Genomic DNA, 19,726 nt, shown 5'->3' on the forward strand with positions numbered 1-19,726 from the left:
CCCCTCCGGGCAGCCGCATCTGTATCCCCCTCCATACCCCCGTCCGGGCAGCCGCATCCGTACCCCCCTCCTTACCCCCGTCCGGCCAGCCGCATCCGTACCCCCCTCCTTACCCCCGTCCGGCCAGCCGCATCTGTACCCCCCTCCTTACCCCCGTCCGGGAAGCCCATCCGTATCCCCCTCTGGGCAGCCACATCTGTACCCCCCTCCATAACCCCTTCCAGTCAGCCGCATCCGTACCCCCCTCCGTACCCCTGTCCGGCCAGCCCATCCATACCCCTGTCCGGCCAGCCGCATCTGTACCCCTGTCTGGCCAGCCCATCCGCACCCCCGTCCGGCCAGCCACATCCGTACCCCCCTCCGTACCCCCGTCCGGCCAGCCGCATCCGTACCCACGTCTGGCCAGCCCATCTGTACCCCCCTCCGTACCCCCGTCTGGCCAGCCCATCTGTACCCCCCTCCGTACCCCCGTCTGGCCAGCCCATCCGTACCCCCGTCCAGCCAGCCACATCTGTACCCCCCTCCGTAACCCCTTCCGGTCAGCCACATCCGTACCCCCCTCCGTACCCCTGTCCAGCCAGCCCATCCGTACCCCTGTCCTGCCAGCCGCATCCGTACCCCCCTCCGTACTCTCGTCCGGCCATCCCATCCGTACCCCCCTCCGGCCAGCCGCATCTGTACCCCCCTCCGTACCACCCTCTCCAGCCGTCCCATCCGTACCCCCGTCCGGCCAGCCGCATCTGTACCCCCCTCTCCAGCCATCCCTCTCCACCTCCCGGGGCCTGGGCTGGCTGGCTTGGAGGGCTGGGGCATAGTGGGGGCCTTCCACCCAGCCCCCTTCACACACCCAAGGCACTAATTCAAGTCCAGCCCAGGGCAGTGGCCATGTCTCATGTCTGTTGGGCATGTCTCTGTGGGGCGGGGGGGTGTCCCTGAGGCCCATGGCCCGGGTGGGGTCTCTGCCCCAGCCCCAGCCCTGGAGTGGAGCGTCCCCACCGCAAGGGGCTGGAGCCGGGGCCGGAGCACTGAGGCCTGCTGGAGGCTGTGCCGTGAGCCGTGGGGCAGGCCATGGAGTGGGGCAGCCTCCTGCACTGGCCAGGCTGCCCCCACCTGTGGGATTGTCCAGCCCTAGCGTGAGGACGCAGCAGCCACTTGTTCTGAGCCCGAGCCCCTGGCCTGCCCCCTCTTAGCGCCTGCGAAGAGCCTGGCCCCAGTGTCTGGCCTGCTCCCACACAGGGACACCACCCACCCTGTGTCCTCCCAGAGACCCTCCCTCCCCTCAGACGTGCTCCACAGCTGCCAGCCCCCATCCCTGTTCACCCTGGCAGCTAGTGACCTCCAAACCCAGCAGTGGCATAACAGCTTGGCGTGCCCCTGTGATACCCACTGCAGACCCAGGACCCCGGTAAACCAGGCCTGGTGCCCCCCAGTGTCCCTGCACTGCCTGCCCCCAAGCCCTGCCCCAGGAGGCTGCCAGCACCGCAGGTCGGGTGTCAGTAAATGCTCCCCCACATAACCTGGGATGGACATGGGGATGCGGGGACTAGTGGTTAGAACACATGACTGCAGGCAGGACTCCTGGGTTCTGGCCCAAGTTCTGGGAGAGACATGGGGGTTCGGGGTTTCAGCAGTGCGTGCTGGGAGCTAGACTGGGTTCTATTCCCAGCTGTGGGAGGGGAGTGGTGTCGGATTGGGATTCCTCAGCTCTCTCCCTGGCTGTGTCACAAATTCTCTTTTTAACTCTTAGCCCCGCTCTGTGCCTCAGTTTCCCCAAGTGTAGCCGGGGTGATGGCGCTGAAGGGAGTGTGACCCGGGACTGTAGAAAGCTGTGAGCTCCCTGGCAATGGAGAATTCCCCTCCCACACTGGGGCAATGAAGAATCCCCACTGGGCCCCCAGTGAGAAGGATCCCAATGGGAGCTGCTAGGTGCTAAGCACTTCTGAACGCCTGCCCCAGTGTTTGCGGAGACCTGGGCGCAGGCTGGGGGGGCTCATTCTGAAGGGCTCCCTGTGCCCCCTGCGATCCACGCCAGCCGGGCTGGTCTGTGCTGCGGCCAGTGTTCCTGGTGCGCCGCACGCAGGGGGCCCTGCTGTGAAACCTTTTACTGCCAGTGGGGAAGAAACCTCAGAGCCACACGGCAGGTTCCCCCTCCCGCTGCCCGGCTGGGAAACCCCGAAGACAGCAAGCCAGGGGGGGACCCTGGCCAAGCCGAGGGGCCCTCTGGGAGGTGCCGGCCTGTGCAGGAAGTTAGAAGGCAGGAGCTGGGGTGGTGGTGGTGGGGGGGTGCGTGTTGGAAGAATGCAGCAGGGCGAAGTGCCTCTCAGTGGCGGTGATAAAAGGCCAGGGGTCACTTCCCAGCATGCCAGTTCCTTGCCCGCCCCGGACACAGGGACGGTCTCTGTGTGGCACAGGCCTGGCCGTGGCCCCAGCTGCAGCCCTGGCTCTGTGAGGGGAGTCTGCCCTGGGGCGCATCTCGCAATTGCTTGTTCAAAATCTCTGTCTTCGACAGCCAGAGTCATAGCAAAGAAACCAATCCCACCCCCCGGCCCCGGCCCGGCCCCGGCCCCAGCCCCGGCTCCACCCGGCGTGCGGCCTGCCTGTCCTGCGCATCGCCACCCAGGCACTGGTGCCGTGCCGAAGCCGTCGCCTTGCACGTTAGTTTGTATTAGCGGCAGCTGAAAGGTTGAATCTGTTTCTTGGTGATTCCTGGCGCCTCTTCCCCTAGAAACAGCCATAAATCTAGAACTTCCCAAGGCACCGGCTCCCGGGTCCCTGGCCATTCGTGCTATTGATCCTGGGTGTCGAGCAGCACGTTGGGGCCCCATCGGGTGGGCACAGCACAGACGGCGTGACAGCCCCTGCCCCACACAGTTCCCAGGCTAAGGCCCTGAGCCAGCAAACAAGGGCAGCACCCGCTGGCCTGTGATCACAGGAGTGCCCTGCTCCCCCAGCTCTCGGCAGATTTCACCCGGGCCCCTTCAGTGCTTCGTCCCCTTGCTCTGGCAATAAAAGGGTCACCACAGCGGTTATTCCTCCTTCGGGCATGTGCATGGGCTTGTTGTGGGGTCTGTTGTGTGATCTGGACTGTGTACACGTGGGCTTGTTGTTGCGGGGTGTGTTGTGGGAGCCGGCCTGTGAGCACGCGGGCTTGTTGTTGCGGGGTGTGTTGTGGGAGCCGGCCTGTGAGCACGCGGGCTTGTTGTTGCGGGGTGTGTTGTGGGAGCCGGCCTGTGTACACGCATTGGTGTTGTGGTGGGGTGTGTTGTGGGAGCCGGCCTGTGTACACGCATTGGTGTTGTGGTGGGGTGTGTTGTGGGAGCCGGCCTGTGTACACGCATTGGTGTTGTGGTGGGGTGTGTTGTGGGAGCCGGCCTGTGAGCACGCGGGCTTGTTGTTGCGGGGTGTGTTGTGGGAGCCGGCCTGTGTACACGCATTGGTGTTGTGGTGGGGTGTGTTGTGGGAGCCGGCCTGTGAGCACGCGGGCTTGTTGTGGTGGGGTGTGTTGTGGGAGCCGGCCTGTGAGCACGCGGGCTTGTTGTTGCGGGGTGTGTTGTGGGAGCCGGCCTGTGTACACGCATTGGTGTTGTGGTGGGGTGTGTTGTGGGAGCCGGCCTGTGAGCACGCGGGCTTGTTGTTGCGGGGTGTGTTGTGGGAGCCGGCCTGTGAGCACGCGGGCTTGTTGTTGCGGGGTGTGTTGTGGGAGCCGGCCTGTGTACACGCATTGGTGTTGTGGTGGGGTGTGTTGTGGGAGCCGGCCTGTGTACACGCATTGGTGTTGTGGTGGGGTGTGTTGTGGGAGCCGGCCTGTGAGCACGCGGGCTTGTTGTTGCGGGGTGTGTTGTGGGAGCCGGCCTGTGAGCACGCGGGCTTGTTGTTGCGGGGTGTGTTGTGGGAGCCGGCCTGTGAGCACGCGGGCTTGTTGTTGCGGGGTGTGTTGTGGGAGCCGGCCTGTGTACACGCATTGGTGTTGTGGTGGGGTGTGTTGTGGGAGCCGGCCTGTGTACACGCATTGGTGTTGTGGTGGGGTGTGTTGTGGGAGCCGGCCTGTGTACACGCATTGGTGTTGTGGTGGGGTGTGTTGTGGGAGCCGGCCTGTGAGCACGCGGGCTTGTTGTTGCGGGGTGTGTTGTGGGAGCCGGCCTGTGTACACGCATTGGTGTTGTGGTGGGGTGTGTTGTGGGAGCCGGCCTGTGAGCACGCGGGCTTGTTGTGGTGGGGTGTGTTGTGGGAGCCGGCCTGTGAGCACGCGGGCTTGTTGTTGCGGGGTGTGTTGTGGGAGCCGGCCTGTGTACACGCATTGGTGTTGTGGTGGGGTGTGTTGTGGGAGCCGGCCTGTGAGCACGCGGGCTTGTTGTTGCGGGGTGTGTTGTGGGAGCCGGCCTGTGAGCACGCGGGCTTGTTGTTGCGGGGTGTGTTGTGGGAGCCGGCCTGTGTACACGCATTGGTGTTGTGGTGGGGTGTGTTGTGGGAGCCGGCCTGTGTACACGCATTGGTGTTGTGGTGGGGTGTGTTGTGGGAGCCGGCCTGTGAGCACGCGGGCTTGTTGTTGCGGGGTGTGTTGTGGGAGCCGGCCTGTGAGCACGCGGGGTTGTTGTTGCGGGGTGTGTTGTGGGAGCCGGCCTGTGAGCACGCGGGGTTGTTGTTGTGGGTCTCTTGGCTGCGGGACTGCAGGACACACACTTAGCGCAGGGCTGGCGTGGGCAGGGTGTCACAGTGTCCCTGGGTGATGCTCTGGAACTGCTCCCCATGAAGCAGGGTCCTGCACTTAGGACGGAAGAACCCCATGCACAGCTACAGACTAGGGACCGAATGGCTAGGCAGCAGTTCTGCGGAAAAGGACCTAGGGGTGACAGTGGACGAGAAGCTGGATATGAGTCAGCAGTGTGCCCTTGTTGCCAAGAAGGCCAATGGCATTTTGGGATGTATAAGTAGGGGCATAGCGAGCAGATCGAGGGACGTGATCGTCCCCCTCTATTCGACATTGGTGAGGCCTCATCTGGAGTACTGTGTCCAGTTTTGGGCCCCACACTACAAGAAGGATGTGGATAAATTGGAAAGAGTCCAGCGAAGGGCAACAAAAATGATTAGGGGTCTGGAACACATGAGTTATGAGGAGAGGCTGAGGGAACGGGGATTGTTTAGCCTGCGAAAGAGAAGAATGAGGGGGGATTTGATAGCTGCTTTCAACTACCTGAAAGGGGGTTCCAAAGAGGATGGCTCTAGACTGTTCTCAATGGTAGCAGATGACAGAACGAGGAGTAATGGTCTCAAGCTGCAGTGGGGGAGGTTTAGGTTGGATATTAGGAAAAACTTTTTCACTAAGAGGGTGGTGAAACACTGGAATGCGTTACCTAGGGAGGTGGTAGAATCTCCTTCCTTAGAGGTTTTTAAGGTCAGGCTTGACAAAGCCCTGGCTGGGATGACTTAACTGGGAATTGGTCCTGCTTCAAGCTGGGGGTTGGACTAGATGACCTTCTGGGGTCCCTTCCAACCCTGATATTCTATGATATTCTATGATATTCTATGAAGCCAGTCAGGACTCTGGTGAAGTCTCCTCTCTGGGAGCAGCCTGTCTGCAGGACACACAGCTCACACAGCTTCCACCTTCCTGGGTCTGACCTCGGAGCCTTCAGCATCCTCTTCCCCTCCGTGTGCTTCCCCCAGTGAGTCCGCTCAGGCGGGGTCCTGGGGAAGCCAGAGGGTCCTGCCTCCCCAACTCCGCAGTCAGACGTGACTCTCAGCCAGCCAGTAAAACAGAGGTTTATTAGACGACAGGAACACAGAGCTTGTAAGTGCAGAGAACAGGACCCCTCAGCTGGGTCCATTTTGGGGGGCAGTGAGCCAGACAACCACGTCTGCACTTTACTCCTCATCCCCAGCCAGCCCCAAACTGACTCACCCTCCACCCCCTCCTCCTCTGGGCTTTCCCCTTTCCCTGGGCCAGGAGGTCACCTGATTCCTTTGTTCTTCAACCCTTTAGCTCTCACCTTGCAGGAGGAAGGGCCCAGGTCATCAGTTGCCAGGAAACAGGGTGTTGGCCATTCTCTGTGCAGACACCATCACACCTGCCCTCTAGGGCTCTGCCACAGTCACACCCCCTTATCTCACCACCTGGATCCTTAAGAACTGCCTAGGGGAAACTGAGGCACCTACACAGTATTCAGAAAAAACATTAAGAACAGTCCCGCTTCGTCACATGGGACTGCAGGACACACACTTAGCGCAGGGCTGGCGTGGGCACGGTCTCTGGGCTGGGAATACGCTGGCTGCTCAGAGTAGGAGGCGCAGATGGGCAGAGTTGCTTCTGTGATTCATCCCAGATTCTGCGGGGTTCCAGGCTGCTGGCCCGTCAAGGGTGGGCCCAGTTCTCTGCTGGCATAAGATGGCGTAAGCTGGTGCAGCCCCATTGCGTCGATTTGCACCAGCTGAGAATCGGGCCCTTAGATGTACAGCCAAGCCAGGCGAGCAGGGCCCAGGATGCTGCTAGTCTCCGTGGAAGCTGGTGCTGGTACCCAGCCCCTTACAGGGGTGCAGCCCAACAGCAGGGCAGAGAAACCGACCCGCCTGGTCACTGTCTGAGCGGCAGGAGGCAGCGGGATAGAGGGGGTTAAAAGCACCTGCCTTTCAAGGGGCTGGGAGGGTGCTGGGCTGCGTGCAGCGTGTGGTTGGTCGGCTGAGTGTCCCACTCCTACTGAGGGGGAGCGGGGGGGGGGGGAGCTGAGCGGCGGGTTTGGGGCACTGAGGCAGAGCTTCCATCTCTGTGTGTTCCCAGATCTCTGTTCCCCGGGTTCTTTTATCTGCTGTGCGCTGAGGGGCTGCTTGACAGCAGGAGAGCTGCCAACCAGAGCCATGCATACGGCTGAGGGGCCTGGCACAGGACCCCGGAATCGAAATTCAGGCCAGCTCTCTGTGCTCCTCTGGGCCTCGGTTTCCCTATCTGTAGAGCTCTGAATGTGTCACAAGGCGGTCAGGGTCCTTATCCCTGTTTGGGGGAAACTGAGGTACAGAGCTGGGGGACTCACCTAAGGTCTCCTAGCAAAGGCAAGAACAGAACCCAGCTCCTCTGAGTGCAGGCCAGTGCTCCAGGCCACACTGCTTGGGTAACGATGCTCGTTCTGGCGAGACCCAACGGAGAGGGCCAATTCAGGACAAATTGCTTAAAAGGAGGGCAGTTACAGCCCAAGGCTGGGGTTTCTGTGCACACCAAGGCAAACCAAACCAGCCAAACAGAGAAGACTTCGGTTTTACCCCACTGGTTAACCACAAGTCACGCAAGCAATTCCCTCAGACACCCCAGTTTCCCAGTATCACCACCAGTGCCCCTCGTTGTGGGGACAAATGGTTATGAAAACCAATACCCCAGTAAAAGAACAAAGGTTCTCTCGATCCCAAAGGACCACGCCCCAGACCCAGGTCAATATACAAATCAGATCTTACCCACAAATCACGCTGTTGCCAATCCTTTAGAATCTAAAATCTAAAGGGTTATTCATAACAGGAAAAAGATAGAGATGAGAGCGAGAATTGGTTAAATGGAATCAATGACATACAGTGATGGCAAAGTTCTTGGTTCAGGCTTGCAGCAGTGACAGAATAAGCTGCAGGTTCAAATCAAGTCTCTGCAGAACGTCCCCAGCTGGGAGGGGTCTTTCGGTCCTTTATTCAGAGCTTCAGTTTGTAGCAAAGTCCCTCCAGAGGCCAGACACAGGATTGAAGACCAGATGGAGGATCTGCAGCAGCTTTGTATAGTCTCTTGCCATGGTCTCTGCTTTCTGTGTCCCAAAGACAAGCTGCCCAGCACATGGCCTGGAAACACCTCAGAGTTCTGTCCATAGGCAGGTCCCTGCATGCCTGGCTGAGTCCCAAGGCGTGTCTGCCTTCTCTCAATGGGTCATTGTATAGCTGATGGTCCTTCATGGGCCACCCAGCAGGCTAGGCAGAGCTGACACCAACTTCTCTGGGGTGTCACCCAGAAGCAGAGCACAAGTTTGAAATACAGACAGTACAGAGCCAATATTCATAACTTCAACTACAAAAATGATACCCACATACAGACAGCATCAGCAGCAGCAGCAAACCATGACCTTGTCTGAGACACCTCATTTGACCCCATTATACAAGCTTTGGTGCCACTACAGGACCTTGGTTGCAACAATGTTCTATACGGTCCCAGTTCAAGTCAATAACATCACTGCCTGAATCATAGAATCATAGAATCATAGAATATAAGGGTTGGAAGGGACCCCGGAAGGTCATCTAGTCCAACCCCCTGCTCAAAGCAGGACCAATTCCCAGTTAAATCATCCCAGCCAGGGCTTTGTCAAGCCTGACCTTAAAAACCTCTAAGGAAGGAGATTCTACCACCTCCCTAGGTAACGCATTCCAGTGTTTCACCACCCTCATAGTGAAAAAGTTTTTCCTAATATCCAATCTAAACCTCCCCCACTGTAACTTGAGACCATTACTCCTCGTTCTGTCATCTGAAACCATTGAGAACAGTCTAGAGCCATCCTCTTTGGAACCCCCTTTCAGGTAGTTGAAAACAGCTATCAAATCCCCCCTCATTCTTCTCTTCTGCAGGCTAAACAATCCCAGCTCCCTCAGCCTCTCCTCATAACTCATATGTTCCAGACCCCTAATCATTTTTGTTGCCCTTCGCTGGACTCTCTCCAATTTATCCACATCCTTCTTGAAGTGTGGGGCCCAAAACTGGACACAGTACTCCAGATGAGGCCTCACCAATGTCGAATAGAGGGGAACGATCACGTCCCTCGATCTGCTCGCTATGCCCCTACTTATACATCCCAAAATGCCATTGGCCTTCTTGGCAACAAGGGCACACTGCTGACTCATATCCAGCTTCTCGTCCACTGTCACCCCTAGGTCCTTTTCCGCAGAACTGCTGCCTAGCCATTCGGTCCCTAGTCTGTAGCTGTGCATTGGGTTCTTCCGTCCTAAGTGCAGGACCCTGCACTTATCCTTATTGAACCTCATCAGATTTCTTTTGGCCCAATCCTCCAATTTGTCTAGGTCCTTCTGTATCCTATCCCTCCCCTCCAGCGTATCTACCACTCCTCCCAGTTTAGTATCATCCGCAAATTTGCTGAGAGTGCAATCCACACCATCCTCCAGATCATTTATGAAGATATTGAACAAAACCGGCCCCAGGACCGACCCTTGGGGCACACCACTTGATACCGGCTGCCAACTAGACATGGAGCCATTGATCACTACCCGTTGAGCCCGACAATCTAGCCAGCTTTCTACCCACCTTGTAGTGCATTCATCCAGCCCATACTTCCTTAACTTGCTGACAAGAATACTGTGGGAGACCGTGTCAAAAGCTTTGCTAAAGTCAAGAAACAATACATCCACTGCTTTCCCTTCATCCACAGAACCAGTAATCTCATCATAGAAGGCGATTAGATTAGTCAGGCATGACCTTCCCTTGGTGAATCCATGCTGGCTGTTCCTGATCACTTTCCTCTCATGCAAGTGCTTCAGGATTGATTCTTTGAGGACCTGCTCCATGATTTTTCCAGGGACTGAAGTGAGGCTGACTGGCCTGTAGTTCCCAGGATCCTCCTTCTTCCCTTTTTTAAAGATTGGCACTACATTAGCCTTTTTCCAGTCATCCGGGACTTCCCCGGTTCGCCACGAGTTTTCAAAGATAATGGCCAATGGCTCTGCAATCACAGCCGCCAGTTCCTTCAGCACTCTCGGATGCAACTCGTCCGGCCCCATGGACTTGTGCACGTCCAGCTTTTCTAAAAAGTCCCTAACCACCTCTATCTCCACAGAGGGCTGGCCATCTCTTCCCCATTTTGTGATGCCCAGCGTAGCAGTCTGGGAGCTGACCTTGTTAGTGAAAACAGAGGCAAAAAAAGCATTGAGTACATTAGCTTTTTCCACATCCTCTGTCACTAGTTTGCCTCCCTCATTCAGTAAGGGGCCCACACTTTCCTTGGCTTTCTTCTTGTTGCCAACATACCTGAAGAAACCCTTCTTGTTACTCTTGACATCTCTGGCTAGCTGCAGCTCCAGGTGCGATTTGGCCCTCCCTTCTTACTCCTGCTTACTCCTGCTTACTCCCCTCTCACCCAAGAGTCTGTTCTCTCTGCCCCTGCCCTCTGGCCTGCCCCAGCCCCAGCTTTCCGGGTCCCCTGCACTGTGAAGTGCTGTCCCCGGTGTCCTGCCCGTCCCAGGAAGTGCACGTTCCCCACCCCGCTTGTAACTCGCCATGCCCTCGCTCCCGCGAGCCTCGCAGCGCCTGCCCCGTGCCCGCAGCCTTGGGGTGAGTGCCTGCTCCCTGGCATCACCCCAGCTGGGGATCTGTCAGCAGGACCCACGTCCCTGCTCCTGCACCTTCGGGCTCCGGCCGGCCTCGTGTCCCAGGGCCTTTGCCAGGCGGCCAGCGGAGCCCCTGGCTTTCTGCAGACACCCCCACCCCCACATACCAGTGCTGCCAGCCCAGGGAGCCATGTCAGACTGGGCGAGGACAAGCCCCTGGCTGTGAGTGGGGCCCGGAGCACATGCCCTGCTCGGTCAGGTACCCCAGTGCGCCAGGCTGGCAGTGCACGGGCGTGACGGCATGTGCCAGATGTGTGGCAGTGGGGAGCTGTTTGGGGCACTGGGGAATTGGGAGGGCTTGAGCCAGGAGTGCTGTCTGGTGCAGGGTGATTAGCTCCTGGGGGCTGGGTGCAGCAGGGTGCTGTGCCCGTGGCTCCCAGTACCAGCCGGGGACCAGCAGCATGTGCCCTGGGGTGGGGGGTCCCTGGCACTGCCCCTGACGGCTGCCCTTGCCTGCAGGAGAGCACTGTGAGGTGAATGCCCACCTGGGCCGCTGCATGCCGGGCGTCTGCAAGAACGGGGGCACCTGCACCAACCTGCTGGTCGGGGGCTTCAAGTGTGACTGCCCCTCGGGGGACTACGAGAAGCCCTACTGCGAGATGAGCAGCCGCAGCTTCCCCGCCCACTCCTTCGTCACCTTCCCGGGCCTGCGTCAACGCTTCCACTTCACCGCCACCCTCACGTGAGTGCCGGGGAGGGGGGGGGGGGGGGCTGGATGACTGGCACCTCCTCCGGGGGGGGCATCACCCTCATGTCAGTGCTGGGGGGCACCTCCTCTGGGGGGGCATCACCCTCATGTGAGTGCCAGGGGGGGATGACTGGCTCCTCCTCTGGGGGGGGCATCACCCTCATGTCAGTGCTGGGGGGGCACCGGCCGGGGGGCTGGATGACTGGCACCTCCTCTGTGGGGGCATCACCCTCATGTCAGTGCTGGGGGGGCTGGGCGACTGACACCTCCTCCGGGGGGACATCGCCCTCATTTGAGTGCTGGCCCCGGGGTGGGAAGCCGTTGCCCACGTATCAATAGCACTCTGGGCCCAGGGGTTCTGCGGAGCTGGGGCTGAGGTGGGTCCCCAGCTCGTCCTCCGTGTTGTCAGTGAATCGGACAGTCCACTCACCCCCCCACCACCCACTCAGCACCTCCCCGCCCACAGGCCTGGCCGTCCCAGCTCCTCCCCTCCCCGCCTGGGGAGGACAGAGCGAAGCCCCAGAACAGATCCTCCCCTAAGGGACGTCTCTGCCCCTTCCCCGGCCCTTACTTTAAAAACTGCTCCACTTGAGAGAAAGCAGCCTGGGTCCATGGGGTTTAGGCAGAGCCCATCCTTGTGGTATAGGTCCCTCCTTTCCCAGTCATAAACTGAACCCCCCAACCCTACACCCGTGGTTCCCCACCATGGGGATGGGTACCCCCGGGGTATGCAAGGTCTTCTGGGGGTACAACAACTCCTCTGGAGATTTGCCTCGTTTGACAGCAGGCTCCATGGAAAGCACTGGGGAAGTCAGCACAGACTGAAACGTCATCCAGACGGCGCTGGTCCCGCGCTGGGCCCTACACGCTGCCTGGACGACAAGATTTAGAGTCCAGCCCATTTATTCTATAATGACATGGTAAAAAGGAGAACGTCATCCCAGTGGCCGTGACACTTTTGTATTGTCATGTCTGGGTTTGTAAGCCGGTCATTGTGAAGTGAGGTGTGTCACGGAGTGTGGGGGAGTCCAGGCCCTGCACCCCTCTTCCTGGGATCCACTGAGACTCTCAGCCAGCCAGTAAAACAGAAGGTTTATTGGACAACAGGAACACAGTCCACAACAGAGCTTGTGGGTACAACCAGGACCCCTCAATCACGTCCTTCTGGGGGAGCAGGGAGCTTAGACCCCAGCCCTGGGGTTCCCTGTGTTCCTCCCCCCAGCCTCCAAACTGCCAACTAACCCCACCCAGCAGGTTCCCTGCTGCAGCCTCTGTTCACATTCCTGGGCAGAGGTGTTACCTCCCCCTCCCCCTCCTGGCTCAGGTGACAGGCTCTCAGGTCTCCCATCCCCAGGGCACATTCCCAGGTCAACACTCCCCCCTCCCTGCTGAGTCACATCGTCACATCTCTCCCCCCTTCGAGACTGAACTGAGCGGGGTCACTGTGACCAGTGACCTGGGGAAGTTCGGGGCCCCCTCTCCGGGACAGCGCATCCGCTATCAGGTTGGCACTTCCCTTCACGTGGACCACGTCCATGTCGTAATCCTGCAGGAGCAGGCTCCATCTCAGGAGCTTGGCGTTGGCTCCTTTCATCTGGTGCAGCCAGGTCAGGGGCGAGTGGTCGGTGTACACGGTGAAGTGCCGCCCGAAGAGATAGGGCTCTAGTTTCTTGAGGGCCCACACCATGGCCAGGCACTCCTTCTCGATGGCCGCGTAGTGTTGCTCCCGGGGTAGCAACTTCTTGCTCAGGTACACGATGGGGTGTCTCTCCCCCTTTTCATCCTCCTGCATTAACACCGCCCCCAGTCCCGTGTCGGAGGCGTCGGTGAACACCACAAAGGGCTTGTCAAAGTCTGGGTTTGCCAGAACTGGGCCACTGACCAGAGCCTCCTTCAGCGCCCGGAAAGCCTCCTGGCACTGCTCGGTCCAGACCACCTTGTCTGGCTTCCCCTTCTTGCATAGCTCAGTGATGGGGGTGGCTATGGCGCTAAAGTGGGGCACAAATCTTCGGTAGTATCCTGCCATCCCAATAAAGGCTTGGACCTGCTTTTTGGTGTGGGGAGCGGGCCAGTCTCTGATCACCTCCACCTTGGCTGGTTCCGGCTTTAGGCGGCCGCTCCCCACCCGATGGCCCAGGTAAGACACTTCCGCCATCCCCACCTTGCACTTCTCCGCTTTTACAGTCAGCCCAGCCCCCTGGAGTCGGTCCAGCACTTGTCTAACCTGGGACACGTGGTCCTCCCAGGTCTGGCTAAAGACACAGATGTCATCAATATATGCCACGGCAAAACTCTCCATCCCCCTCAGGAGCTGGTCCACTAGGCGCTGGAAGGTGGCCGGCGCTCCCTTGAGGCCGAAAGGCAGGGTCAGGAACTCATAGAGCCCCAGAGGGGTGATAAAGGCCGATTTCAGCCGGGCATCTGCATCCAGCGGCACTTGCCAGTAGCCCTTTGTAAGGTCCATGGTGGTGAGGTACCGAGCTCCTCCCAGCTTGTCTAGGAGCTCATCAGGCCTGGGCATGGGGTAGGCATCAGATACTGTGATGGCATTGAGCTTCCGATAGTCCACACAGAACCGGACCGACCCATCCTTTTTGGGGACCAGCACCACCGGCGAGGCCCAAGGGCTGGCAGATGGCTGGATCACCCCCAAAGCCAGCATGTCCCGGACCTCTCTTTCCAGGTCCTGAGCAGTTTTCCCTGTGACTCGGAAGGGGGAGCATCTTATCGGCGGGTGCGACCCTGTCTGCACCCGGTGGACAGTCAGATTAGTGCGTCCAGGCTGGTTGGAAAACAGCTGTCGGTACGGATGCAGCACCTCCCTGACCTCAGCTTGCTGGGCAGGGGTTAGCTGATCCGAGAGGGGAATTGTTTCCAGGGGGGAACCAGCTCTGGTCCCAGGGAATAGATCTACTAAAGGGTCATCTCCCTGCTCTTCCCACTGTCCACACACGGCAAACACCACATTCCCCCTGGCATAATATGGCTTCATCATATTCACATGGTACACCCGGCGGTGGTGCGCCCGGTTCGACAGCTCTACCACATAGTTTACCTCATTGAGCTGCTTGACGACCTTGAAAGGGCCCTCCCAGGCGGCCTGTAGTTTGTTCTTTCTCACTGGGATGAGAACCATCACCGGATCCCCGGTGGCGTAGGCACGGGCCCTTGCCGTGCGGTCATACCAGACCTTCTGCTTCTTCTGGGCTCTGGCCAGATTCTCCCTGGCCAGGCCCATGAGTTCAGCAAGTCTCTCTCGGAAGATCAGGACATACTCCACCACTGACTCTCCATCGGGAGTGGCCTTCCCCTCCCACTCGTCTCTCATCAGGTCCAGGGGGCCCCTCACCCTCCTTCCATATAACAGTTCGAAAGGCGAAAATCCGGTAGACTCCTGTGGCACCTCCCTGTACGCGAACAGCAGGTGAGGTAAGTACTTGTCCCAATCCTGCGGGTGCTGGTTCATAAAGGTTTTCAGCATCATCTTTAGCGTCCCGTTAAGCCTCTCCACCAGCCCGTTGGACTGGGGGTGATAAGCTGAGGCCCAGTCGTGCCGGACCCCACATTTCTCCCACAAGCACCGGAGCAGGGCCGACATGAAGTTGGAGCCTTGGTCTGTCAAGACTTCCTTGGGGAACCCCACTCGGCTGAAAATGGTCAGGAGCGCATCGGCCACGGTGTCTGCTTCAATGGAAGCTAAGGGCACTGCCTCGGGGTAGCGGGTGGCAAAATCTACCACGACCAGAATGTATTTCTTCCCCGACCGGGTCGTCTTGCTGAGAGGCCCCACGATGTCCATGGCCACCTTCTGGAAAGGCTCCTCTATGATGGGCAAAGGTCTCAAAGCCGCTTTCCCCTTGTCCCGGGCCTTCCCCACCCTCTGACAGGGGTCACAGGATCGGCAATACTGCCGGACCGTGGTAAAGACCCCGGGCCAGTAAAAGTTCTGTAGCAACCTCTGCCGGGTGCGCCGGATTCCCTGGTGCCCTGCGAGGGGGATGTCATGGGCCAGGTACAGGAGCTTGCGGTGATACTTCTGGGGGACCACCAGCTGCCTCCTGACCCCACAGGACTCTACTTCCCTTGTGGGAGCCCATTCTCGGTATAGGAACCCCTTCTCCCACAGGAACCTCTCCTGGCAGCCTCTGCTCATGGTCCGTACCACACCGAGGTCGGCCAGGTCCCTGAGCTTCCGCAAGGAGGGATCTTTCCTCAACTCGGCCTGGAACTCAGCGGCTGGGGAAGGGATGGGGACCGGTTCCCCCTCAGTGGCCAGGTCTGAGGCCTCAGCCTCTCTGAGCCGTGCCCCTCGGCCCTCCCTTCCCACCAGGGTAGGGTCCTGCGCCTCCGGTGCGGTACCCTCCCCGAGGTCAGGGAGCAGTGGCCCTCGCCGGCTCTGGCTACGGGTCACAACCAGGGCGGTCTGGGGCTTGCTTGGCCAGTCCTCTAGGTCTTCCCCCATCAAAACTTCAGTGGGCAAATGGTGGTGTACCCCCACATCCTTGTGGCCCTCCTTGGCCCCCCATTTCAGGTGTACCCTTGCCACGGGCACCTTAAATGGGGTCCCACCCACCCCTGTCAGGGTCAGGTAGGTGTTGGGCACCACCCGATCTGGGGCCACCACCTCGGGCCGGGCCAGCGTCACCTCCGCACCCGTATCCCAGTATCCATTGACCTTCCTCCCATCCACCTCCAGGGGAACAAGGCACTCTCTTCGGAGGGACAGCCCCGCGCCCACCCTGTAAACTGAGCGCCCTGAGTCCAGAGCCTCCAGCCCTCTGGTGGAGCTGGCCTGGGGTACTCTTCCCTCCGGGGCAGGTGGTAAACTGGCAGCCCCCCTTGCCTGAGTCGTCTGCCCCTCGTCCAGCTGGGTCCCTACCCAGTTAACCCTGGGTAGGTTGGGTCTGCTCAGTTTGTCCCTGAGCCCAGGGCACTGGGACCGTACGTGGCCTCTCTGGCCACAGTGATAGCAGCTCAGGTCACGTTGGTCCCCTCGAGCGGGTCGGAGGGGCCCGACGCCAGGCGTTCCCCTTGGGAGGGGGTTCTCCCTATTTCCCCGCTGGGAGGCCCCCTGGTGACTCTCTCTCTGCATCGGGGGGGGCCTGTTCTTTTGGGACTCCTCCCGGCTACCCCCTGACCGACTGTTCACAAACTCGTCGGCCAGCTGCCCTGCGTGCTGGGGGTTCTCGAGCTTTTTGTCCACCAGCCACAGCCTCAGGTCGGAAGGGCACTGTTCATACAGCTGTTCCAGTACAATTAGGTCAAGCAGGTCCTCTTTAGCTCGGGCCCCCGCTGTCCACTTGCGGGCATACCCCTGCATCCGGTTGGCCAGTTGTAGGTAGGTGACCTCAGGCGTTTTACGCTGACTCCGGAACCTTCTCCGGTACATCTCGGGGGTCAGCCCAAACTCACGGAGCAGGGCCTGTTTGAACAGTTCATAGTCCCCTGCCTCCGGCCCTGTCATCCGGCTGTACACCTCCACGGCTTTGGGGTCCAGTAAGGGGGTGAGAAACTGGAGCCTGTCTGCAGGGTCAACCCTGTGCAGCTCACAGGCATTCTCAAAGGCCGTCAGGAAGCTATCTATGTCCTCCCCCTCCTTACGCTGGGCCAGGAAGCACTTATCAAAGTTCCTTGCAGTCTTGGGTCCCCCCTCACTCACCACAGCCGGGGCCCCACTGCTCTTCAGCCTGGCCAGCTCCAGTTCGTGCTGTCTTTGTTTCTCCTTCTCCTGGCGCTCCCTCTCCTTCTCCTGACGCTCCCTCTCCTTCTCCTGACGCTCCCTCTCCTTCTCCTGACGCTCCCTCTCCTTCTCCTGACGCTCATGTTGACGTTGTTTCTCCTTCTCCTCCTGCTCATGTTGACGTTGTTTCTCATGATCCTCCAGCTCCCTCATTTTCATCTCCCTCTCCCATTCCAGCCGCCTCCGCTCCAGGGATGGGGAGCTCCGCCGGGAGGATCCCCTGCTGGGTGCTGGGGTCAGGGTGCCCTCGGTATTCGCTGGGCTTCCCCCAACCCCTCCCCCAGACATAGGTAGGAAGGGTCTCGGGATGTCCTCGGCAGCAGTCTGACCCCTCCCAGCCCGGTCAGGCCCCAGGGCCCACGCTGCGTCTGCCGGGCGGCTCCCCTCAGGGATAGGGATCGGGTCATCCAAGCGATCCCTCTCCTCCAACTGGGCAATCAGTTGTTCCTTGGTGGACCTCCCGATGCGCAGCCCCCTCTGCCTGCACAGCTCCACCAGGTCACTCTTAAGGCGTTTAGCGTACATCTCCCTGCTGGCCACTCGCAGGCCGGGCAGCTTCCCACGGTTTCCAGGAAAAGCCCTTAGTGTGCCAGTCCTTCTTGAGGTCACCACCTCTTTGCCAGGGTCGAGCTGCAGACTCCTCCGCCCCTGGGACTGCTCGCTGCAATCCCCCGGGGGACCCTGTTACTGCAAAAGTCTTTCTCTCTGGTCACACCTTCCCAGGGGTTAACCGCCCCCCGAAACCGTCTCTGAATCTTCAGCACGCCTGGTCCCCGTCAATTCCCCTTCGTTTTACTGTTCCCCAGTCACTTACTGCAGGAAGCGCCGTTCACGGGGTGCAGTAGATCCCACCGCTGCCACCAGTTGTCACGGAGTGTGGGGGAGTCCAGGCCCTGCACCCCTCTTCCTGGGATCCACTGAGACTCTCAGCCAGCCAGTAAAACAGAAGGTTTATTGGACAACAGGAACACAGTCCACAACAGAGCTTGTGGGTACAACCAGGACCCCTCAATCACGTCCTTCTGGGGGAGCAGGGAGCTTAGACCCCAGCCCTGGGGTTCCCTGTGTTCCTCCCCCCAGCCTCCAAACTGCCAACTAACCCCACCCAGCAGGTTCCCTGCTGCAGCCTCTGTTCACATTCCTGGGCAGAGGTGTTACCTCCCCCTCCCCCTCCTGGCTCAGGTGACAGGCTCTCAGGTCTCCCATCCCCAGGGCACATTCCCAGGTCAACACTCCCCCCGCCCTGCTGAGTCACATCGTCACAAGGTGTAACGTGGGGTCCATAAGACAGATCAGACTCCTGAGCCTGGGAAGGTTGAGAGCCCCTGGTCTCCACCGTCGGCTCATCCCTGCATCGAGACCCCGCAGCTCTGCCCGTCTCCCTGGCCCTGCGCGTGCAACTGAAGCATTTCAGAGACTGCTCCCAGGGAGTCCTGGACTGTAACCTCTTCCCTAGCAGCCTCCAGGACATCTCTCCTGCCTTTCCCTTTGTCACTGGCACCTACAGGTACCACGACCACCGGCTCCTCCCCAGCACGGCCTGCCGGGCCGTCTAGATGTCGCATGAGTCCCACTACTTTTATGCCAGGCAGCAATTCACCTGCAGGTCTCCCGCTCATCACAGCCCCGCTCTCCGTATCTCTCATCCTCGAATCCCCCGCTGCTGTTCCCTGGCTCCTCCATAATGGGGGCCCTCCCCGGAGGGCTGTCCTTGGTACTGCCACTTACTCTGGAAGGGGAGTCCCAACTTGGGATCATTTGTCTCTGCTCCAGGCTACTGGGCATGATGGACCATTGGGCTGACCCGCGATGGCAGCTCTTATTTGGGGGGTGCCAGCCTTGCCCCAGCCCCTGCCACAGCAGATCCCCTGGGGATCGGGGTCTGGCAGGTGGACACAAAATGGCATCTTTGTTCCAAAGCCCAGGGCTCTCCCCTCCCCTCCGCTGCTCCAGAAGGGCCCATTGTTTTCCAGCAGGACACCCGGGGGTCTTCCTCCATTGGCCCTCCCCGACCCCGGAGCCCCCTCCACTCACTCCAGGGCCTGTCTGGCTGGATGTGGTGGGGGGCTGGCTGCCAGTGGGGTGGGGTGTCTGCCCCCGGGTGCCTTTCTGCGAGCTCGCCAGCAGCCCTCACCCAGGCCTGGCCCCCCAGAGGATCCCCCATGGCTGGGGATGGGGCTGGAACAGCTGCTTCCCTCTGCCTCTGGCCTTGCTGCCTGGCCCTGCCCTGCCCCACTCTCCCCCCAGCTAAGGCAGAGCAGGACGGGCAGGGTTTGGGGATGGGAGGGATTATCCCAAGGAGCGATGAGATCACAACCCTCATCAATGGGCCTGGCTCCCCTCCCCATAATCCTGCCAGTGCTAGCCATTGTCAGCCCAGAACAAAGGCCTAGCCAGCCACAGCCACAGGCAGGGCAGCCAGGGCCCTTTGTCCCGCGGTGGAGCCGTTGCAGGGGCTGGGCCTGGCGGGGCCGGGGCTGGGCCATCACCCCACGGGGGGCTGCTACGCGCTGACAGCGGGTAATGAATCGCAGCTGGCATGGGGGGCTGGGGCTAGGCCTGTTGTTCAGGAGTGCCGAGGGGATGGCCCCCTCCAGCAACCCCACAGCCTGGCAAATTGCTGGGCTGTGCGTATGGGGGGCACCCTATGCACTGCTGTCCTGGCTGGGGGTGCTACAGTCAGCATTAGGGTGGCCAAGGGACAGAAAATCCCTGCTAGGAGGGGCCGGCGGGTACCTGCCCATTGCTGGACATGGGGTCAGGCCCTACAGAGCAGAGGCGCGCCAGGAGGCGGGTGAGGCCCTGGGCCAATGGGCATGTGGTGCTGGATGCACGGGGAGGCGGGGGCAATGGCAGAGCCCTGGGACTCAGGACACCCCACTGCCCTGCTGAGTGACCTTGGCCAGTCACTTCCCCTCGCCGTGCCTCAGTTTCCCCTGCTAGCCTGC

The 19,726-nt window shown here is 60.0% G+C and overlaps 1 protein-coding gene across 2 annotated transcripts in view; it reads left to right on the forward strand.

The window, feature by feature from the left end:
- CELSR2 (cadherin EGF LAG seven-pass G-type receptor 2) overlaps window positions 1–19,726 on the forward strand; it is an 85,120-nt gene that overhangs the window by 22,877 nt on the left and 42,517 nt on the right. For both annotated transcript variants that reach the window (XM_048826605.2, XM_048826606.2), the window contains exon 3: window positions 10,810–11,032. In XM_048826605.2, the coding sequence (XP_048682562.2) occupies window positions 10,810–11,032 (223 nt within the window). The remainder of the gene's footprint in view (window positions 1–10,809; window positions 11,033–19,726) is intronic.

Source organism: Caretta caretta, chromosome 21, assembly GCF_965140235.1.
Source record: "Caretta caretta isolate rCarCar2 chromosome 21, rCarCar1.hap1, whole genome shotgun sequence".
Lineage (NCBI taxonomy): Eukaryota > Metazoa > Chordata > Testudines > Cheloniidae > Caretta > Caretta caretta.